This window comes from Ovis aries, chromosome 17 (genome assembly GCF_016772045.2).
Source record: "Ovis aries strain OAR_USU_Benz2616 breed Rambouillet chromosome 17, ARS-UI_Ramb_v3.0, whole genome shotgun sequence".
NCBI classification, from domain to species: domain Eukaryota; kingdom Metazoa; phylum Chordata; class Mammalia; order Artiodactyla; family Bovidae; genus Ovis; species Ovis aries.
In genome coordinates, this window is record NC_056070.1 from 58,789,166 (window position 1) to 58,809,139 (window position 19,974).

Sequence of the window (19,974 nt, forward strand, 5' to 3'; positions counted from 1 at the left end):
ACTAACCTTGACTGTTTAAGTTATTTTGCTTTCCTATTCGTGTTTTAAAAGAAAAGACTTTCAGCGTTCAATAGCAGATTTGAAAAGTATTTTAAGTAATTTTGCCTCACAGTGGCTTTCAAAGTCTGTTTGATTTTTGAGAGCATTCCTGATTTATAGCCAAGAACAGTTGGCCAGTGATTATTGGCCAAATATCTATTACCAGACTCCAAAAATGTCATTCTAGATTTTGCTTCTTTTGGAATTTTAGAGATTGATTGAAATATACATCAAATGTACATCACCCTTGTATTTCTGAAAATTCTGTATGTGAAATTGATAGAAATAAAGTATGTTCTGACTTAATGTTCCTTTCTACAAGTTTATTGGGTATATATAAATAGTAAATTAAAAGGGTTAGCATATTAATGCATTATCCTTAAATCCATAGCTTATATTGATGGTTTTTATTACCGTGGTTAATCTTTGATCACAGTTGTTGACTTCCAGTAAATTATTGGCTGCTTTGAAATCTGTAATAAATCATATGACTTACGAAACTTAAATGTTTATATGAAGTTCAAACACTGTATCCTTTTTAATTACCTCTGCTGACTTGTACTTAAAAATTTACTGGTTAACTTATAGGATAATTCATAATTTTCTATTATTGTTTCAGCTTTAGTATACTTTTCTTAAACAAGAGCTTAATGTGGAGGGATCTGTTTTACTTCATGTTACTACTTTTCTTCCCTGTTGTTTTATTACATTGGTTCCTAAACTTCGTTATACTGTAGGAGGGAGACATGAGAATTTAATTAATTAATAATATTAATAAAGATACTTTTTCAAATTTTTAATATTTAAAAAGCAAAGCATCTTTCTGAATTATTTTCTTCTCTTGGTATGATGGTGGATTAGTTGCTAAGTTGTGTCCGTCTCTTGATTCCCCATGGACTGTAGCGGGCCAGGCTCCTCTGTCCATGGGATTCTCCAGGTAAGAATACTGGAGTGGGTTGCCATTTCCTTTTTTAGAGGATCTAAACGACCCAGGAATCAAACCCAAGTCCCCTGCGTTGCAGGCAGAGTCTTTATGGACTGAGGCAGGAAAGAGACACTCTCTTTGTATTATTTATAGTGATTAACATAGAGTACATACTATAAATAATAGTATATTATGTTGTTTGGGAGGACCACTGTGGTTGGGTCTGTGGTCTCTTTTTGCTTACAACTGTTTTTTGCTTTTAATAATTTAGGTTAATCAAATAGACACAATCCTTTGAATAAAAATTATGTTTAGAATATATATTTAGAGTAGGAGTTCTTTTAATTCACACTCTGTTCTCATTTTCAACACTAAAAATGTATTTTAAAAATCAACTCATGTACACCCGTGGTGGATTCATGTCAATGTATGGCAAGACCAATACTGTATTGTAAAATTTTAAAAAAATAATTAAATCAATATAAGCATATTCCAGAAGCACCCCCAACCCAACCTCCATGCCCCTTGCCCCGCTTTCTCATGCCCTTATGTTGTGAGCCCTCCTCCCACCACCCCCATCCCTGGAAACCACCGAGCGGTTCACGTTACCTCAAGTTTGCCTTTGCAAGAATGTCATACAGTGAAATCATAAGGCAGGTGGCCTTGTAAGTGTGACTTTCTCCATTTAGCCTAATAACATTCATTCATGTTTTAGGTGTATCAGTTGGAGTAGGAAATGGCAACCCCCTCCAGTATTCTTGCCTGAAGAATTCCATGGACAGAAGAGCCTGGTGGGCTCTAGTCCATGGGGTCACAGAGAGTCAGACACGACTGGGCGACTAACACTTTAATGATATTTGTTCATGTTTTAGCTGTATCAGTAGTTCATTTTATTTCTGAATGCTCGGCGTATGGATTTTCCACTGTTTGACCATTCCCCAGTTGAGAGACATTTGGGTAGTTTCTAGTTTTTGTCAACTATGAGGGCAAAAAAAATTTGCTACAGTTTTTCATGTGAACCTGGAGGGATGTTGCTAAGCTGTATATAAAGCGTATGTTTAACTTTTGAAAAATCGCCAGTCAGCTTTTCCAAAGTGACTTTACTAATAATTGCATTTCCATTAGCAGTATAGGGCAGTATGGAAACCCACTCCAGTGTTCTTGCCTGGAGAATCCCAGGGATGGGGGAGCCTGGTGGGCTGCCGTCTATGGGGTCGCACAGAGTCGGACACGACTTAAGCGACTTAGCAGCAGTTACCTATGTGCTCACTAGCACTTAGGATTTTCAGTTTTTCTTTCAAGCCGTTCTAATGGGTGATATCTTACTGTGATTTTAATTTGCATTTCCTTAATGACCAATGATATTTTGAGCATATTTTCATGTTTTTATTTGCCATTCGTATATCTTTTTGGTGAAGTGTCCAAATTTTTCTCCATTCTCTAAAAATTTTTTTAAAAAATTGTGTTGTTTTGAGATTTTTTTTTCAAGAACAGCATTTTCTGAGTACATGTCCTTGACAGATATGTGATTTGTAATTTTTTCCCTCCATCTGTGGCTTATCTTTCCTATAGCTTACTATGACTTTCTGTGCTTTTTAAAGAGCTAAGTTATTATTATGAAGCTCTGTTTAACAATTTTTATTTATGAATCATGCTTCTGGTGTCAGCTTTGAAGTCTTTGATTAACCTAAACTTATAAAAGGTTTCTCCTATATTTTCACAGTTTTATAGTTTTAGGTTTTGCGTTTTGTTTTATGATCCATTTTGAGGATTTTCTATATGGTGTGAGGTAGGGTTTGAGGCTCAATTTTTTTTGCATAGGGATATTCATTAATCCTAGCATCATCTATTGAAGACTGTTTTCTCCACGGAACTACCTTTGCAAGCTGTGTTGAAAATCAGTTGACTGTATATTTGTGGGTCTATATCTGGACTTTGTTTTCTGTTCTGTTGATCTGTATATCTGTCCTGTCTGTAGTACCATATTGTCTTGTTTATTCTAGCTTTATAGTTAACCTGGAAGTTAGGTAGTGTTAGTCTCCCAATTATAAGATTTATGCCTAAGAATTTCATGGGCTTTGGTGCTATTGTAAATAGTACTCAAATTGTTAAAAATTTCTAATTATTCATTGTATTGTATAGAAATATGGTTATTTTGTGTCCGTTGACCTTAACTAACTTAAACTCAGTTCTGGTTCTTGTAGCTCTTCTTTGTTGATCCTCTAGGATTTTCTAATAGTCATGTCATCTGTATAAAGATCATCTCTTCTATTCCAGTTAGTATGCCTGGTACTTACTTTCTTGTACTGGCTGAGACCTCCACTGTAAAGTGGAATAAGACTGATCAGAGCTGACAGCCTTGCTTTGTTTTTGATATTAGGAGAAATATTCAGTGTGTTAACAGTATGATGCTAGGTGTAGGTGTTTTGTAATTGCTCTTTTAAGATTTTTTTCAAAGAAGAACTTCTAAGGCCTATTTTAAAAATTCTTGAAATCAGGATAAGATCATAATGGTATTATAGGACAGTGATGTAGTTGGCATTACCTGTGCATGCTAAAACTTGTTTAGTAATGCACAGTGCATGACCAGACAGCTATAACCCTTCCACATTTCAGTTAACAAAGTATTTGAGGATCTTTTGAGGAAGAAATAGAGATCTGCTTGTCTGAGAGCTTTCCTTTGACATCTTCTGTTAAGATCAAAGTAGTGCCAACATTAAAGAATATCATGAGGAAACAAATCAGATGTGAATGCAAGGTATTCTATAAAACAACTAACCTGGTTTCTTTAGTAAATAAATGCCATGTTTGAAAAAAGGAGATGAGATGTTGAGATTAAGGAGTCTTAAGAGATACAACTTGACAGGCAACTGATAGACCTTGTTTAGATTCAAATTTTGTGTATACTGAGGTACTTTGGAGTGGGGTGTGCTTCAAAAATATATCGAGGAAAAAAGAAAGCAGTGTGGTTGAAGCAAATGACACTGTTGATAATTTGGTGTTGGAATTTATTTGAGGCCTATTATTCTACACTGAAGTATGTGTGAAGGTTTTAATTATAAAAGTTCCTGTGTTTTTAATGTGCAGAATAGGTGCTACCAACTTGGAAGAAAACCTTGGAAAGACGAATGGGATACTTACGATTTTCATAAATACTGCATCATCAACACTCTTTATGGCACAAAAGACTAATATATAGAAAACGCTGAAACCAGTGACTGCTTTGAAGAGTAATTCAGAAGAGCTGGGCTCTGTTATTAAGTTTTAGGAATTTCTAGCTTATGTTAGGAAATAAGAGCAAATTAATATGGGATGTTCCTTTCACTGAAATATATTAGATTGCTTTCTCACTCAGAAAAGCTCAACCCCAAAGATAAATATGTGTGAAAGTAGAGATTGATGATGCCTATATAGGATTGTAGAAAACATTTGGATGTTTTGTCCTGAGCAGAGATAGTCTGTTGCTAGCAGGAATGTTTATTTGCTGTACTTTTATTTCTGTTTATCTAGTTACAAATAATATAAAAGTCTCTTGACAGAGGTTAATTTGGAAAAATTTGGTAGGTCATGATTAGCCACATAGGAGGATAAAAAAATTATCTGACATCCCAAGAAAAGAAATATTTATCCAGTTTTATCATTTTTAAAAGAAGTCCTATAGAGAAAACCCCTAAATGTAAGTATACTTTTTCAGATTCTAATTGGAGAATGAGGAGTTGCAATTTGAAAGTTAGTTGGTGCGGTAAATGCATGAAAAGTGCATTTTGGATTTAACATGTGTTTTAATTCTCTGTTACAATTTTCTCCGGTGAGTACTTTTGTCAAGACAGCATGTTAAAAAGGGAGAGGAAAATTTTCATCTGCAAATGTTGCCTGCATCCTTTGAATATTTTGCTGTGTTGAAATGAACTAATATAATTTAGAAGAAAATTAGCTATCTTCTCTCAGGCATTTTATAGTTTTTACATATGAAAAGAATGTTAGGAATGCAGGAGGTATATTGTTGGTCTGTTGAGTTCTCTGGTGTTAAAGTTCCTTGCGGCTCTTTTAAGTGATGCTGCAGCATATTTCATAGGCAAATGGTAAACAAATATTAAAACTTCACCAAATGTTAACATTAATGAAATTATGAGTTCAGGAAATGAATTTGATGTTATATTAAGGTTTAATTTTCTGACGTTCTCCCTAAAACCATGTTTTAAAAATCCTATTCAGATAACTGCTTTCAAAACATTTAGAGAAATTTGTGTAATGTCCCCCTTTTTTTTGGATTTTCTTTTTTGGTTTTCTCTCTGAAAATACACGATTACCTTTGTATTAATCTGTGCATTTTGTTACTTTAAGTAGAACCTTAATATAATTAATGTTGTGACACTATTAGGTAGAAACAGTAATTTGAGATTTTTGGATGGTTTCAGACTTTGCAGAGGCAGGTTGGTAAGACCTTTGTGTGAGGGGGATGTGCCATGCCCATGTTTCAGTAACTTTAAAATTGAGACATTATTCCCTCTGTACATAAGTATTTTCTGACTTTGGGCAAGGATCAAACTTATTTTCTGTTTCAGTGTAAGTTCATCTACTTAAATTAACTCATTAACTTTGCTTTAGAAAAATATTTTTAAAGTTTCTTTTATTTTTATTTGGATGCCCTGCTTACTGGTTCATTTTTTTGTTTTGCTTTGTTTTGTTTTGTTTTCAGTTGTGGAAGAAGGACTCTGGGAAAATGGCCTTTCCTATGAATGTCGGACGCTGCTCTTCAAAGCGATCCACAATCTGTTAGAAAGGTAAGAGAAGGAGCGGCAGCGTGGTGGTTTTGACACCCTAGTATAATGCTAGGTGCTCAGAAGGCTTCCTGTAGCTCTCAAACCATTTTCACACACAGCTTTATGAAATTTTATATAAACTTCTTGTTTTTTTTTTTTTATATTGAGTAATTTCAGACTTATGGAATTTTTAGAAGTAGCCCCAAGAACTCCATATATCCTTTTACATAGATTCACTTACAGTTTCTCTTTTGCCCAGTTTGCTTTGTATTTGCTTTTTGATTCCTCACCCTCTCACCCACCCCCAACTTTGCACTCAGTGTGTGTTGTGTGTGCACATGAGTGCATTCAGATTTATTCCCAGAAACGTCATTTACACAGTTGAGATTGATTTTTTATAACTCTGAAGTATTTAGGCATACATTTCCTAAGGACAAGGACATCCTCTCATGTAAGCCCATAGGAAATATAACATTGATAAAATATCATTATCTAATCTGTAGTTCAACTCAGCTGTTATTGTCTGTCCCAGTTATGTTCTCTTTAGTTTAACCTCTCTCCTGTGCCATCCTCCCCGCCCCCCCAGATTAGCCCTTAATCATGCATTATATTTAGTTCTGATGTCATTTTAAAATCTGGAAGAGTTCCTTAACTTTTCTTTTTTTTTCCTTGGGGTCATCATTGACATTTGGATGGATTCAGGCCATATGTTTCTTATAATGTCTCTCAATTTGAGATATTTTCCTCTTGATTAGATTTACTGTATACTTTTTCAGTAGTGACACCATAGAAAAGAATTTGTTAACTATGATCCTTATTTCTGTCTTTGAAATTAATAAGTAATTTGTGGCCAGATCCAGTGTTGTTGTTCAGTTGCTGAGTCGTGTCCAACTGTTTGCAACCCCCTGAAAGCATGCCAGGATTCTCTGTCCTTCACTGTCTCCTTGAGTTTGCTCAGACTCGTGTCCTTCCAAGTCAGTGATGCCATCCAGCCATCTCATCCTCTGTCCCCCTTCTCCCATTGCCCTCAATCTTTCCCACTGTCATGCTCATCTCTGGTGAGTTGGTTCTTCATATAAGGTGGCCGAAGTATTGGAGTTTCAGCTTCAGCACTATTCCTTCCAGTGAATATTCAGGGTTGATTTCCTTTAGGTTGGATCTCCTTGCAGTCCAGGGGACTCTCAAGAGCCTTCTCCAGCACCACAGTTTGAAAACATCAATTCTTTGGTACTCAGCCTTCTTTATGGTCCAGCTCTCATATCCATACATGACTACTGGAAAAACCACAGCTTGGGCTATTCAGATCTTTGTCAGCAAAATGATGTCTCTGCCTTTTAACACACTGTCTAGGTTTGTCTTAGCTATTCTTCCAAGGAACAAGAGTCTTTTAATTTCGTGGCTGCAGTCATTGTCTGCAGTGATTTCTGAGCCCAAGAAAATGAAATCTGACTCTGTTTCCTCTTGTTCCCTATCCGTTTGCCATGAAGTGATAGGACCAGATTCCATGATCTTTGTTTTTTAATTTTGAGTTTTAAGCCATCTTTTTCACTCTCCTATTTCACCTTCCATCAAGAGGCTCTTTAGTTTCTCTTAACTTTCTGCTATTAAAATGGTATCATGTGCATATCTGAAGTTGTTGATATATATCCAGGCAGTCTTGATTCCAGCTTGAGAGTCATCCATCCCAGCATTTTGTGTGATCAAATACAATTGTGTAATGTTCCTATTTGTTATCAAAATCTAAACCACTTGTTTAAGCTTCTGTTGGTGGTTCTTGTATATCATTTATTACTATGTGACTGTGATGTTAATTTTCAAATGTACCATTCCTTCTATTTTTATTTAGTTGGCATTCTTTTGTAAGGAAAAGGTTTTCAATTTCTTCCATAGATGTATGCATTTATTCGCCTCACTTAATCTTTTTATCTTTATAATTTTGGAAAAAAGGGGTTCCTGGTTATTCAATGAATTATAGTTTATTACTATCATTTAATTTGATGTGTAAGTTCTTCTGGATTTGGCTGGGGGAAGTCCCTTCATGATAGCTCCTGTGGTTTTTTGACCTGTCCTCATCATTGTTTGAGCATCTCCTTACTTCCGCGTAAGAGTATGTCCCAGGCTTTGGATGGTGTTTTAAGGGGAAAGAGAGAAGAGAAAGAATGGGCTATTTAAGAATTTTTATGGGAAAAACTTTGTATTTCTTCCCCTGAGTTTATATATAGTTCTTTTAGGTGATCAGAACTGAAAGGGCGTTTTAGTACCTTTGTTTTTTATCCCAGCTATTATCTAGGGTAATAGTGCTACAATATAACTGCTTAGAAAATGTTGTCTAGGTCAGTTTGAAATAACTTCCTTATTTTATAAGAAAGTTAACTGTGTCATATGCAGTATGACATGTAATAAAGCTTGAGTTCTGAAGAACTTTGGGTTAGATCTTGGTTTGGTTTCAGGGTCTGTTACTTGGACAGTTGCCTTGACCTCTCTTAAGTCTTAGTTAATGCCCTTTAAATTAAATAGAGGATGAAATTCCAGTACTTTGGCCACCTCATGTGAAGAGTTGACTCATTGGAAAAGACTCTGATGCTGGGAGGGATTGAGGGCAGGAGGAGAAGGGGACAACAGAGGATGGGATGCCTGGATGGCATCCCCGACTCAATGGACGTGAGTCTGAGTGAACTCTGGGAGTTGGTGATGGACAGGGAGGCCATGTGCTGAATTCATGGGGTCACAAAGAGTTGCATGCAAAGAATTGCGTGCTGCAGTTCATGGGGTCTCAAAGAGTCGGACACAACTGAGTGACTGAACTGAACTATGCATTTTGACTTTTTGTTAGATAAAGTATATGATGCCTTCCACTTAATACTTGACCTGTTTTCAATAATTATTAATTCCTTTTCCCCATAAAGTATTATTTGGCATATTTTGATTTGGATCCTAATATAAGTTTATTTTGAAGCAAAGAAAACAGTGTTTCTTAGAGAAAATAATGAATAATTATGCTGTTTGGCTCCCTTCCTACTATTAGAATGGAAGAGTTGAGATTCTTTTGAAAATTTGTAATAGTTTTTTGTCCTTTAAAATAATGTTCTCTTTTCATCAAAATTTTACTGTGCTCTGTGAATGAAAATCACCCTACTCGTGAGACTGGGAAGCATTCTGCATGGTTGTTTTTAGCTGTCTTTATTCATTGTCAACAGAAGCTAGGTTGGCCAATACATACTTGCCCTTTTGTTCTTTTCATAGCTTAGACCACTTGCTGTAACTTACTTATCTCTTTACAACCTAAATTTGTTAAAATACAGTTTACTATCTTATTCTGAACAATTTTCTGTTACGTCTTTTTTTTTTTTTTAAGTTGTTTCTTCGACTGTGCCAAGTCTTTGCAGCAGGCATGCAAAACTCTTTAGTTGCTGCATCTGGGTTGAACCCTGGACCCCTGCATTGGGAACATGGAGTCCTAGCCACTAGACCACCAGGGCTCCATTTCTATTTAGATAAGATTGACTTTCTGGTTTGATGAGATTGTCTGTCCATTTCTATTGAGATAAGATTGACTTGTTTCCCAGGTTGAGTATATTTAGAGTTTCTAGCATGAAAGCCAAAACTGAGATTATTGAAATGCATCATCAAAGAATGTATCCTTGAAGGGTACTCGTGCTTCCTGAAGCATTTTTTCCCTTCCCAGTTTGAATTTTAACAAAACTCCTACAATTTATTTCTTCTCTTAATTTTTTTTAGCATACAAAACTGTTTAATTAAAAAGTAATTCCATGAACTATTTTGAGAAGCTCTCACAGCTTAGCAGTAGTCATATAAATTGATTTTCTTTATGGTTGCTAGTGTGTACAGAATGAAGGGTCACTGCATTAATGCATAAAACATAATTTCATTACAGAAATTAAGGTCCCATTGTAAACTTCACATAGAGCAAGATCAGTTCATTCCTTGTTCCTATGCTTAGATAATACTATAGTGATACTGTGTAGAGATTTTCTTAATTTTAATACTTAAAATTAAATTTTAAAATACTTAAAACATTTAATTTTAATACTGTGTAGAGATTTTCTTAATTTTTTCTTTGATTTGTTGGGCTGTGCTGCACAGTCTATGAGATCTCATTTACCCTACCAGGGATTGAATCCAGGCCACAAGAGTGAAAGTGCTAAATCCTAAGCACTAGACCACCAGGGAACTCCTTAGATTTTAAATTCTAAGGTAATTTGACTTCAAATATTTTTCATTTACTCTTGAGTAAATCGTTCATTTACTCATTTCTCCCATAACTTTTCACTATTTGCATATAGTATGTTATATATGTCTGGCCTGTGTCATCTGTATTAAAAAAGACAGAAACAGAAAAAAAAAACCCCACCTCACTATTGCTTACTGTAGAGCATTTTCCATCAAGGTGTCAGACAGGAGCTAACATATCTGAAATTTTATATATCTTTCCAGTGGCACCCATTTCTCAAAGTCCATCTCTTGCCTGTCTTCAGAGGCAAGAGATATTTTGGGTCTTGGCTTTGCCAATTATATATGACATGGGCAGACGATTTAAGTCACCTGAATTCCTATTCCTTACCTATAAAAGGGTGAAGGGCTGATTTCCTCAGCACAGTAACTTTCTTGTTAAAAGAGCTCAATAAATGGTTAACAGCTATTAATATTAGTTAACAAAAGTATTGATGTTACTGTTGCTACAGTTGGACACGACATTAATAGTCTGTTTACCCAGCGAGTTCTGGAATTCCAACCTAAAATATCCTTGTTAATGTGGTCATCTGTCCTTTCCTTGAGTACTTCTGATTATGTGAGCCTCGCTTCCTAAGGGAGTTCTTTTTATCTTCTGAGTACTCACTGTTACAAAGTTTCTTATGCTGAGTAGAAATCTGTATCCCTGTAATTTTCTTTTCTTTATCTTGATTCTGTTCATTGGGGGTTGTATATAATTCATCAGTCCAACTTCTGTGTAGTGGCCTATTCACTAGCTTGGTGTCCTGAGTTAATTTGGAGCTTCCCTGGTGGCTCAGTAAAGAATCTGCCTGTGATGCAGGAATCACAGGAGACACAGGTTCGACCCCCGAGTTGGGAAGATCCCGTGGAGGAGGGCATGGCAACCCACTCTAGTATTCTTGCCTGGAGAATTCCATGGGCAGAGAAGCTTGGCAGGCTACATTCCACAGGGTTGCAAAGAGTCAGACATGACTGAAGCAATTAACGTGTACACACTGAGTTATTTATTTTTCCTTGTTTGTGGTTCTTTACTCTATATCCTTATATATTTTTACTATATATATCCTCACCCCTTTCCTTCAGCCTTTTAGGTTTTCCTCTAGTCAGTCTAATTCTCTTCATTTTTTATTGCTACTGGCCTAATTTAAGACTTCATGGGTGTTTCATGAAGATTAGAAATTGACCAGATTCTCTCTAGTCAATCTGAGCAAAACTCTAGGAGATGGTGAAAGACAGGGAAGCCTGGTGTGCTGCAGTCCATGGGTTTGCAAGGAGTCAGACACAGCTCAGTAACCGAACAGCAACAACAGCTTCAGTCAATCAGGTTAGACTCAGTTATACTGCAGTAACAAAACATCTGAAAGCCCTTACTGACTTCTGACAGTGGCAGTTCATTTTTTCCTCACGCTCTTGTCCATTGTATCGTTTACTGCAGCACTTCTCTGTATCCTCTTCCCTCCAGGCAGGAATTTTACGGTTGGGGCACTCCTTGTCAAAGACTCCTGGTAAAGAGCAAAGAGCAATGGCAAAATACGTAATAGCCCATTGAAGCATCTGTTCAGAAGTGGTATATGGCATTTCTGCTTATATTTCATTGACTAGGACATTTACCACCAAGCTTAAAGTCAGTGAGTGAGAAAGTATTATCCATCACTGAGAGGTGCCAAAGTCCCATGGCCAAGCTTGATGTCAGTGGAAAGAAAGGGGTAGCACATACTGGGAAAAGGATACAGTCTACCATGTCTCTTAATTAAGCTCTTCTCTAAGAATTATCCTCCAAACAGAGGCTAGTTATATTACTAAAACCAGATACATTTCTGAAACACAGCTATTGGTGTATGTGTACCTGTTTTTAAAACCTTTGACCATGTTGGCTTCTTTTGGTATTTTCTTCACCTGTGATTTCTGAGTCAATTTCAGTATCTGAAAGTATGTAGGCCTTCTAAGTTTTATATCGTACAATCATTGTTATTTCTCCTCCTTTCTGAGAAAGTGTGCTTTTGTTTTCTTTAATGTTCAGTTATCCCTTTTGGCAAAATGACTAGAATAATAAAATACCGTTAATTTCTTTTATTCCTATAAAATCTCTGCCATTTTGACTTGACTCCACTGTACCTCACCTTTTTTGTGCCTGCTCGCTCTCTTTTAGTAATGCTGTATTTCAAACTTCTTAATCAGTCTTTGCAGTTTTGTATGGGTTTCTGTATGTATTTCTAATGAACTTGTCAAAGGTTACACTTTGTATTTTAGATTTAGGTTGTCTCACACTCCTCATTAATAGAAAAGTACTACTGCAGTACTTTAGCTGTGAATAAATTTTGGAAAACAAAAACTTGTAGTCTTTTTTCAGAAATTTCTTCATTTGGCACTTTTAATATTACAGATATAATGGCTGTTGCTCTTATAATTTGTATAGTTTCCATAGTGTACCATACCTTCCCATGTAACTGTTTAAATGAAGTGAAACATTTGATTGAAAAGCTATTAAAACAAATTCAGGAAATGTGTGTAGTTCATATCACCCAGAGTTTTTATTATTGCCTCAGTGATTTGCACCATATATGGGACTTAGGAAAATCTTGCTTTTGTAGCCTTGAAGAAATGCATAAAATGCCTGCCATAATGCTGTCAAATTGCAATTATGTGTGGGTATATGTGGTAGTATACTTCAATTTTAATTTTCTTAAGCTTTTAGAATTAAACAGCTGATTTTGATGGAAAGGGTTTTTTTTTTTTGTTTTTCTCCCCTCTTTCCCCCCAACTCCCCTCGTCCTCCCCCCTCTAAAATGCAGATCATTGGTTTGCACACAATGGAAGATTACATGGGTTTTTTGATGCTGTTGTGCTCTGTCCAGTCCACGCTTACTTCTTGGTGGTGTTTAGTCACTAAGCCATGTCCGACTCTTTTTCGATCCCATGGACTGCAGCCCACCATGCTTCTCTGTCTATGGAACTGTCCAGGCAAGAATACTGGAGTGGGTTGCCATTTCCTTCTCCAGGGGATCTTCCCGACTAAGGGATCAAAGCTGAGTCTCCTGCATTGGTAGGAGGATTCTTTGCCACTGAGCCACCTGGGAAGCCCCCTGCTTGCTTAGAGAGACTTTAATCTGTGGGTATTTGATTTTTGTAAAACACAATGGCTCTTCCGAGTCATCCATTCATGCCGCTTTTTTAATGGATTGTTGGCATGTTCCCCCCCATGGAAGTTTATAACACAGCTGTAAAATTGCCTTTGGTCTGGAGATTCTAAGTTTGCCAAGAGTTGGTATTTTAAGCGAAGATACTCAATTTGGAAAAGTACATTAAAAATAACATGGGGAGGATTGGAATTATATGATAACAATAACATTGCATTTGTAAATTAGTAGCTTTCAATACCCTATGGTATTGTGATCCAGTAGAGGTGATTATCAGAGGGCAGATGAGCAAGGCCCTTGGATGTGGTAGTTCAAAATGATAAATATATTTCAAAATGATAAATATATTCAGTAGAGGATAGTGAGTGGTACAGCCTTAGTTGAAGAAATGGTGATGTAACACTGCAGCCTTGAGGGTTCTGGGGTAATGTAATAAGAGCAGGAAATGACTAATTAATAAATTCTCATTTTATTGAATTGCTACAGTATACAGTTCTTTAAAAGAAGTAGAAAGATGAGGCTTTAGACTTAAGGGGCAGTTATTACTATTTTTAGGGCTGGGAAAGGATTGAGACTTTAAATTTTAAATTTAAATGTATTACTATTATTTGTGTGGTTAGAGAGTGGAATCAGACACTAAATGTTCGAAACTATTGTAGAATGGGCGTTTCAGGTTTGGCCAGTCCTACAAAAGGCCTTAGCCTTACAGAGATTTTGGAGAGGATGGAAATAATAGGGATTACTTGGTTGGAGGAGACAGCATCCACTCGGGCACAGTAGGAACCCGAAGTACTGAAGATAGTAGGGATCCGTTGAAAAAGGTTTCTTTAACCTTAAATTGGGCTTCCCTGGTGGCTCGGATGGGTAAGAATCCACCTGCAGTGCAGGAGATCTGGGTTCGATCCCTGGGTAGGGAAACTCCCCTGGAGAAGGGAATAGGTGCCCATCCAGTATTCTTGCCTGGGAAATCTCATGGACGGAGGAACCTGGCAGGTTACAGTCTATGGAGTCACAAAAATGGGGTTTCTTTTATTTAGTTGGAAATTAGGAGCACTGCAGTTTCTTGGGAAAACACTTCTTTGCATACATGTTTGATATAGATTGGGCTGCTGAGGTGAAGACTGATGCTGGTGAGATATGAAGTTACATAAAATTTAGTCTGTCTGAACAGCCCCGTAAGTAGATGATTGCACAAAGGGGCAGTTCAGTTGAGGGTGTGGTGGAGGAACGCTATCCTTGGACTTTTATATCTAGGAAAGCTATAGTACCTGTGGAATATGAGGGCTCAGAAGGAGCCGCAGCCAGTGTTGGCTCCCTTCTAAACCTCCCAACTATCCTGCCTGGGAAATGGGTTGCTGATTTATGCTGTGGTTACTGCTGTGGCTCTTGGGATCTGTCTGCCCGTGGTTTTGGGATTCGAGATTGGGGCTTTCCAACTTCAGAGTCAGGTTGTGCTTATAGTCAATTAAGTTAATTATTTAGAACCATTTGGCATGATGCAGAATCATGTGTACACAAACACACAACTGGATTTCTTTTTTATTTTTTGGCTCCTGTTTCTTTCCTTCTTGAAATAGTGATTAAAGGGAGGTAATAGGGGACTTGGAATTATTTCCAAAAAGAAATACTTACCTAGAATATTACTTACAGAACATTTTATAAATCTGAAATCACATTGTGATCTTTTAAGATACTGTTGTACTACTTTAAAGAATTTTGTTGTATTTTAGTAGTAAGGTAATTTTTAAAATCTCAATAATAATGAGTGGGATTACTGAGTGGATAGCCAGGGTTAACTGATAGAAATTCTTAGCACTGTTTGTAACGTTGATTTAAAGCAATTTTTGGCAGATGAGGTATATCTCTAGGCTTATGTATTTGTCAACTTAAATAAAAACTTTGTCTCTCAAAAAGAGAATTGTATTTCTGATATACTTTAGTTTTTATATCTTAGCGTTATCTCTTTGGGATATCCCAGATGGTGCAGTGGTAAAGAATCTGCCTACCAATGCAGGAGACGCAGTAGACAAGGGTTTGATCCCTGGGTTGGAAAGATCCCCTGGAGAAGGAAATGGCAACCCTGTCCAGTATTCTTGCCTGGGAAATCCCTTGGACAGAGAAGCCTGGTGGGCTACAGTCCATGGGGTTGTAAAGAGTCAAACACAGCTGAGCATAGCACAACATTATCTCTCTTAAAAACAAAAAAGATTTGCTTAATTTTGTTCTTCAGGTATAATTAAAGCATATGAGTAGTAGTACCAGTATTCCTAAACATTTCTTAACACCTGTCTAATTTTCCACATATTGAGTATCCACTATTGATTTTAGTCTGGAGAGAGTTGTGATGTGTTATTTGAATTTTCTTGTGTGTATATATATTTGCCCCAAATATATACACACAAGAAAATTCAAATAACAATGTGAGGTTGCCCCTGATTAGTAGTTACAAACAAGAGGAGTTTCAATATTACACTGTGAATAGGAAAATACTTGGCATATAGCATTCATTTCTGAGATACTTATTGAGCACCTATTACTTTCAAGCAGAACATAAAGCATATTCATATCATGACCCCAAATATACAAAGCATATTACATGAATCATGACCCGATATTACACTGTGAATAGGAAAATACTTGGCATATAGCATTCATTTCTGAGATACTTATTGAGCACCTATTACTTTCAAGCAGAACATAAAGCATATTCATATCATGACCCCAAATATACAAAGCATATTACATGAATCATGACCCGAAAATGATGGCGAAGCAAGGACTTATTAGTATCTCAATATATTATCTGCTACTGAGCCAGCATAGTTCCTATCAATCAGGTGGCAGAACTGTCTTTCTTAGCAGAGCCACATGTCTTCTCACAGTTCTTCCCATAGCTTAAAGCACAAGGTGGAAATACTTTCTGTACTGCTTAGTCTTGAAGAATTTATGTGTATCACTGTGTATGTGTATGTGAGAGAGAGAAAGTTTGTTTTTTGGATCAGCCATAGTGGAGATTTAAGAGATTGCGGAGTATAAAAATTAATAATGATAGTTGCTGAGTTCTTTTAACCTATTTATTGAGTAGAAAGAAACTTTGCCTTCATCTTTACCCATCTCTACATCTAACAGCTTGTATGTACTTCTCTGCTGAGTTGGGGGGTCAGAGGATGGAGAGGGAGCACATTCAGCATCTTCACTCATTTGGCCCCAGCCGTCTCTGAGGTACTTGGTGATTGCTAACTTTCTGTCACATCACTGGTGACAGGGTTACTTGTGATAGCTCCCTTATGCAGCAGGCAGGCAGGTGGGTAGGCGGGCAGTCGCAGATCCAGAACAGTATTAAAAACACGGCTTCATCCAGTGCAATTGTGCATTCTCATGTTTTCCTTTCAGTGTGAGGGAAATCACTGATCACGTAGACACTGGTTATTGGTTGAAAAATCACAGAAGTCATTTATGACTCTGCTTTGGAACCAGATGTTTTTGGATTGAAGGTGCAGTCGTTTCCATGGCTGTTTTGTGTATTAGTGGTAATAACCTTTTGTTGACATTGCCTGACAAAGAAATATGATCTGTAGTGGAAACTCCAGGAGATGTATTAGCACAGAGTAGACCCTCAGCATTTTCATTAGCTTTTTGCCTTTTGCCTTTGTCCTTGGCTGTGCATTGCTGCTCCTCCACTCCAGTCCTTTATTTGTGCTGGAATGAAAATTGTGAATAGAATTTGTTGCTTTTGCTTCATAGAAGGGCAAGGGTTTTGAAACAGACTACATGTTCTTCTCTTTAATGAGAGATGTTATACTGTCAAAAGCCTTGGAGTTTCTTCTTTCCATAACCTGTAAATTCATGTTTTCTCTGTTATTGAACAAAATGGGTTTTTGAATTCTGACCTTTAAGATTTATGAGCTAATGAATACATTATTTAAAAGTGGTATTTAGTAAGTGAAGATGAGTGTCAGTAGAAGACAGTGTTTAATGTTTGGTGTGATTCTGTACATGTCCTATTGCTTTCATTCATTATTGATTATAAGATATACCTTCAATTTAGTAATAGCTTTTGGGGAATAAAGAAACATTAATCAATTACAAGATAAACTTGGATTGTGAAAATGAGTTAAGAATTGTAGGAATGTGACAGCATATATGTCATCTACCTTAAAAATGCAATTAAGTCTCTTAACTAGAGAATAAACTTAATTTTATTTTTCAGTTTTGCTTCATGAGCACTTTTCAGCTTATGGGTTTTCCGTATTTTCTATTCTAACTTTAATGGAGTCATTCGGTCTTTAATCCTAAAGCAAGTTTATTTATAATCTTAGGAGAACAGTCTGGTTACTTTGAAATGATTTTTTTTTTCATTGTAAATAAGGAAGTTTGTTGTAGAAATAGTTTTCAAAATAAAGCTAGTTGAAGCCAGTGGCTTTTTGATGCAACACTGTTTTAAATTGGCTCTGCCCACAGGGAGTTACATTGTGGCCAACAGAAACTATTGCCATTTACTAAGGCATCTAATTTGTAGTGAGTTAGGTGAAGGCTTGAATTGTTTCCATCCTCCTTGATGGAGTGGGAATTACAGAGGCAAAAGCCACGTGCAGAATTGCCTGAATATTCAATAAAGAATTGCTGTGCAGCTCTTTGGCTGGTGGGTAAAACCTTGTATAGAAGAATTACATCTACCTCTCTGACAGGTTTTCTTACAAAATATGTGTCATTTCATTGACTAGTGTTAGAGATTACTGTATTTCATCAATTTCAAAATGCACATTCTCTCCCACATTTTTATATTTTCAAAATCAGGGATATTCTTTACAAATGATGGCAGCCCACAATTGACTGGGTGGAAGTTATGGTATAGTTGTCATCTGCCTGTATTCCAGTGAACTTGGTCATAGCTATCTGTATTGTTGTCACTTCAGTTGAATTGAATGCGTTTTTGGTATTATATCAGTTGAGTTCAGCTGCCATTAACATGTCTTCAGAAGGAGTACCCTGTGACTTAACATTGGAAAATAATGTACATAAAGTAGTGTGAAAACTGAAGCAGGGCACAATTTAGATAAGAAGAAAGCAAATATTCATTAGTGAAGAAATGACTGCAGTTCCTCAGTTTGGCTTTTTTTTTTTTTTTTTTTTTGCAAAGCCATAATGAAGTGCTTTACCATATCTACAGAAGGAAAGTACCTAGTTGAAGAGGCTCTGGTATGTTTTTGTTACCAAAATCCCTGCTAAAGAATTGACTACCACACACCAAGCAAGTCCAGCATTAAAACTTGCAAAAAACGGCATCAGATACTTGGAAGAGTTTCTCTGAGGTATTCATAAGAAATGCTGTATATATTCCCAACATTCTTGATCACAGAAGATTTAAAGTCACACAGAGGTGTGATTGGATTTGAAGTAATTCAGAAGTGTAAAGTGCTTCAGGAATTTTCAACTAATTCTTTTTTTTTTAATGTGTAAGAATAATATATAATGAAAGTCTGCCCAAAGTCAGAAGAAAGTTCTTTCAGTTTAGTATAGTGTAAAAATTTTAAGTGATGAGAAAACATTTTGCCAATTTAATTGGTAATGGTTTTATTTTCAGTGGTGGATCTTATCTGATTATTGATTCAGTGACTTGCTAATTTGTTATTGAAACTGTATTCTTGATATAATTATTGTAGGTGCCTAATGGATAAGAACTTCGTTAGGATTGGGAAATGGTTTGTCCGACCCTATGAAAAAGATGAAAAGCCAGTCAACAAAAGGTGAGTCTGTGCATTGCTTTGGGTCTTTTGGTTTCTTTTGCTTGACTGCACCTATCTTTGGAGAAGAGATGAGTGGAGGAAGCAGCATTTATTTACTTTCCAATAATGTTAATAGTTTAGATGTTTGAAACAGATTCCTGGATCACATTTTATTAAATACTCTTATTACTAAGTTTTTGTGGAATATTAAATTCAGCTAAAAAATTATTGGTAACCCATGTCTGAGTTCCTTATAGCCACACTCTTTGGAATTGAATTACTCTATTTTGTTATTCTCATTATTCTAATTTATCTTTATTCCTTAAAGTGTTCTGTGGCATAACTACATCAATAGTCAAGCAAATTCAAATGGTGACAGTTTTTATAGAATTGTTTGATGCCCTTAAAAGTTGGTCAACACATCCTTGATAGTTGCCAGACCAGGACTCGGTATTACTTATGGAAACAGTCCTAAACTTTTAACCATCACTTATCATATGCAAGGCTTTAAATTTAAAGGCAGTCTTTGATACTAAACAAACATCGAATTTTAGATCAGTCAAGCCAGAATCAAAATCCAAAACCATCAAAGTCTAATATTTATCTCACTTTCCTTTGAACATTGTGAATTTAATTGGAAGTTGGTGATTATTTCATTTTTGTAGAACCAAGGACACAGTCTTGATTCTATTTTACCATTTGTGAAGTTGTCCTAAGCTAAGGGTACCAGCTAGTGGCTGTAGATAGGAGCTCTTGAAGCCTTTTGTGGAAGGTTCAGTTGTTTGGTTAGTTGGCCAGAATTTCAGTTGGTTACTCTGCCTCATCTTCCGATAATACCAGCCTTCTCTCCAATCTGTATGTCATAAAGCTTTGATTTAACTTGTTGTGGAATCTCCTTATTAACTAAACCTAATTTATGAAAATTGGGATTTTTTGAATCAGATAAATTAGGGACTGACTTTTCTTATTCTTTTTGCCAAATCATCATTAACTTCCTTGAAATATTTCCCCCCTTTTAATACACTTAGTATTTATTAAAAATTGTGTTTAAGTTGGTAGTAGGTATTGTGGGTATCAAAGTTTGCCTGAAAAAGGAAGATGATTCTTAGAAAAAAGTTACTAATGTGCCTGGATGTGATTCTGTTTACAGA

At 36.2% G+C, this 19,974-nt stretch overlaps 1 protein-coding gene across 4 annotated transcripts in view; it reads left to right on the forward strand.

The window, feature by feature from the left end:
- Nucleotides 1-19,974, forward strand: part of MED13L (mediator complex subunit 13L) — a 285,853-nt gene that overhangs the window by 140,173 nt on the left and 125,706 nt on the right. For 3 of the 4 annotated variants that reach the window (XM_015101659.4, XM_015101660.4, XM_060400794.1), the window contains exons 3-4: nt 5,664-5,748; nt 18,761-18,844. In XM_015101659.4, the coding sequence (XP_014957145.2) occupies nt 5,664-5,748; nt 18,761-18,844 (169 nt within the window). The remainder of the gene's footprint in view (nt 1-5,663; nt 5,749-18,760; nt 18,845-19,974) is intronic. The other variant, XM_060400796.1, reaches the window with a different exon arrangement.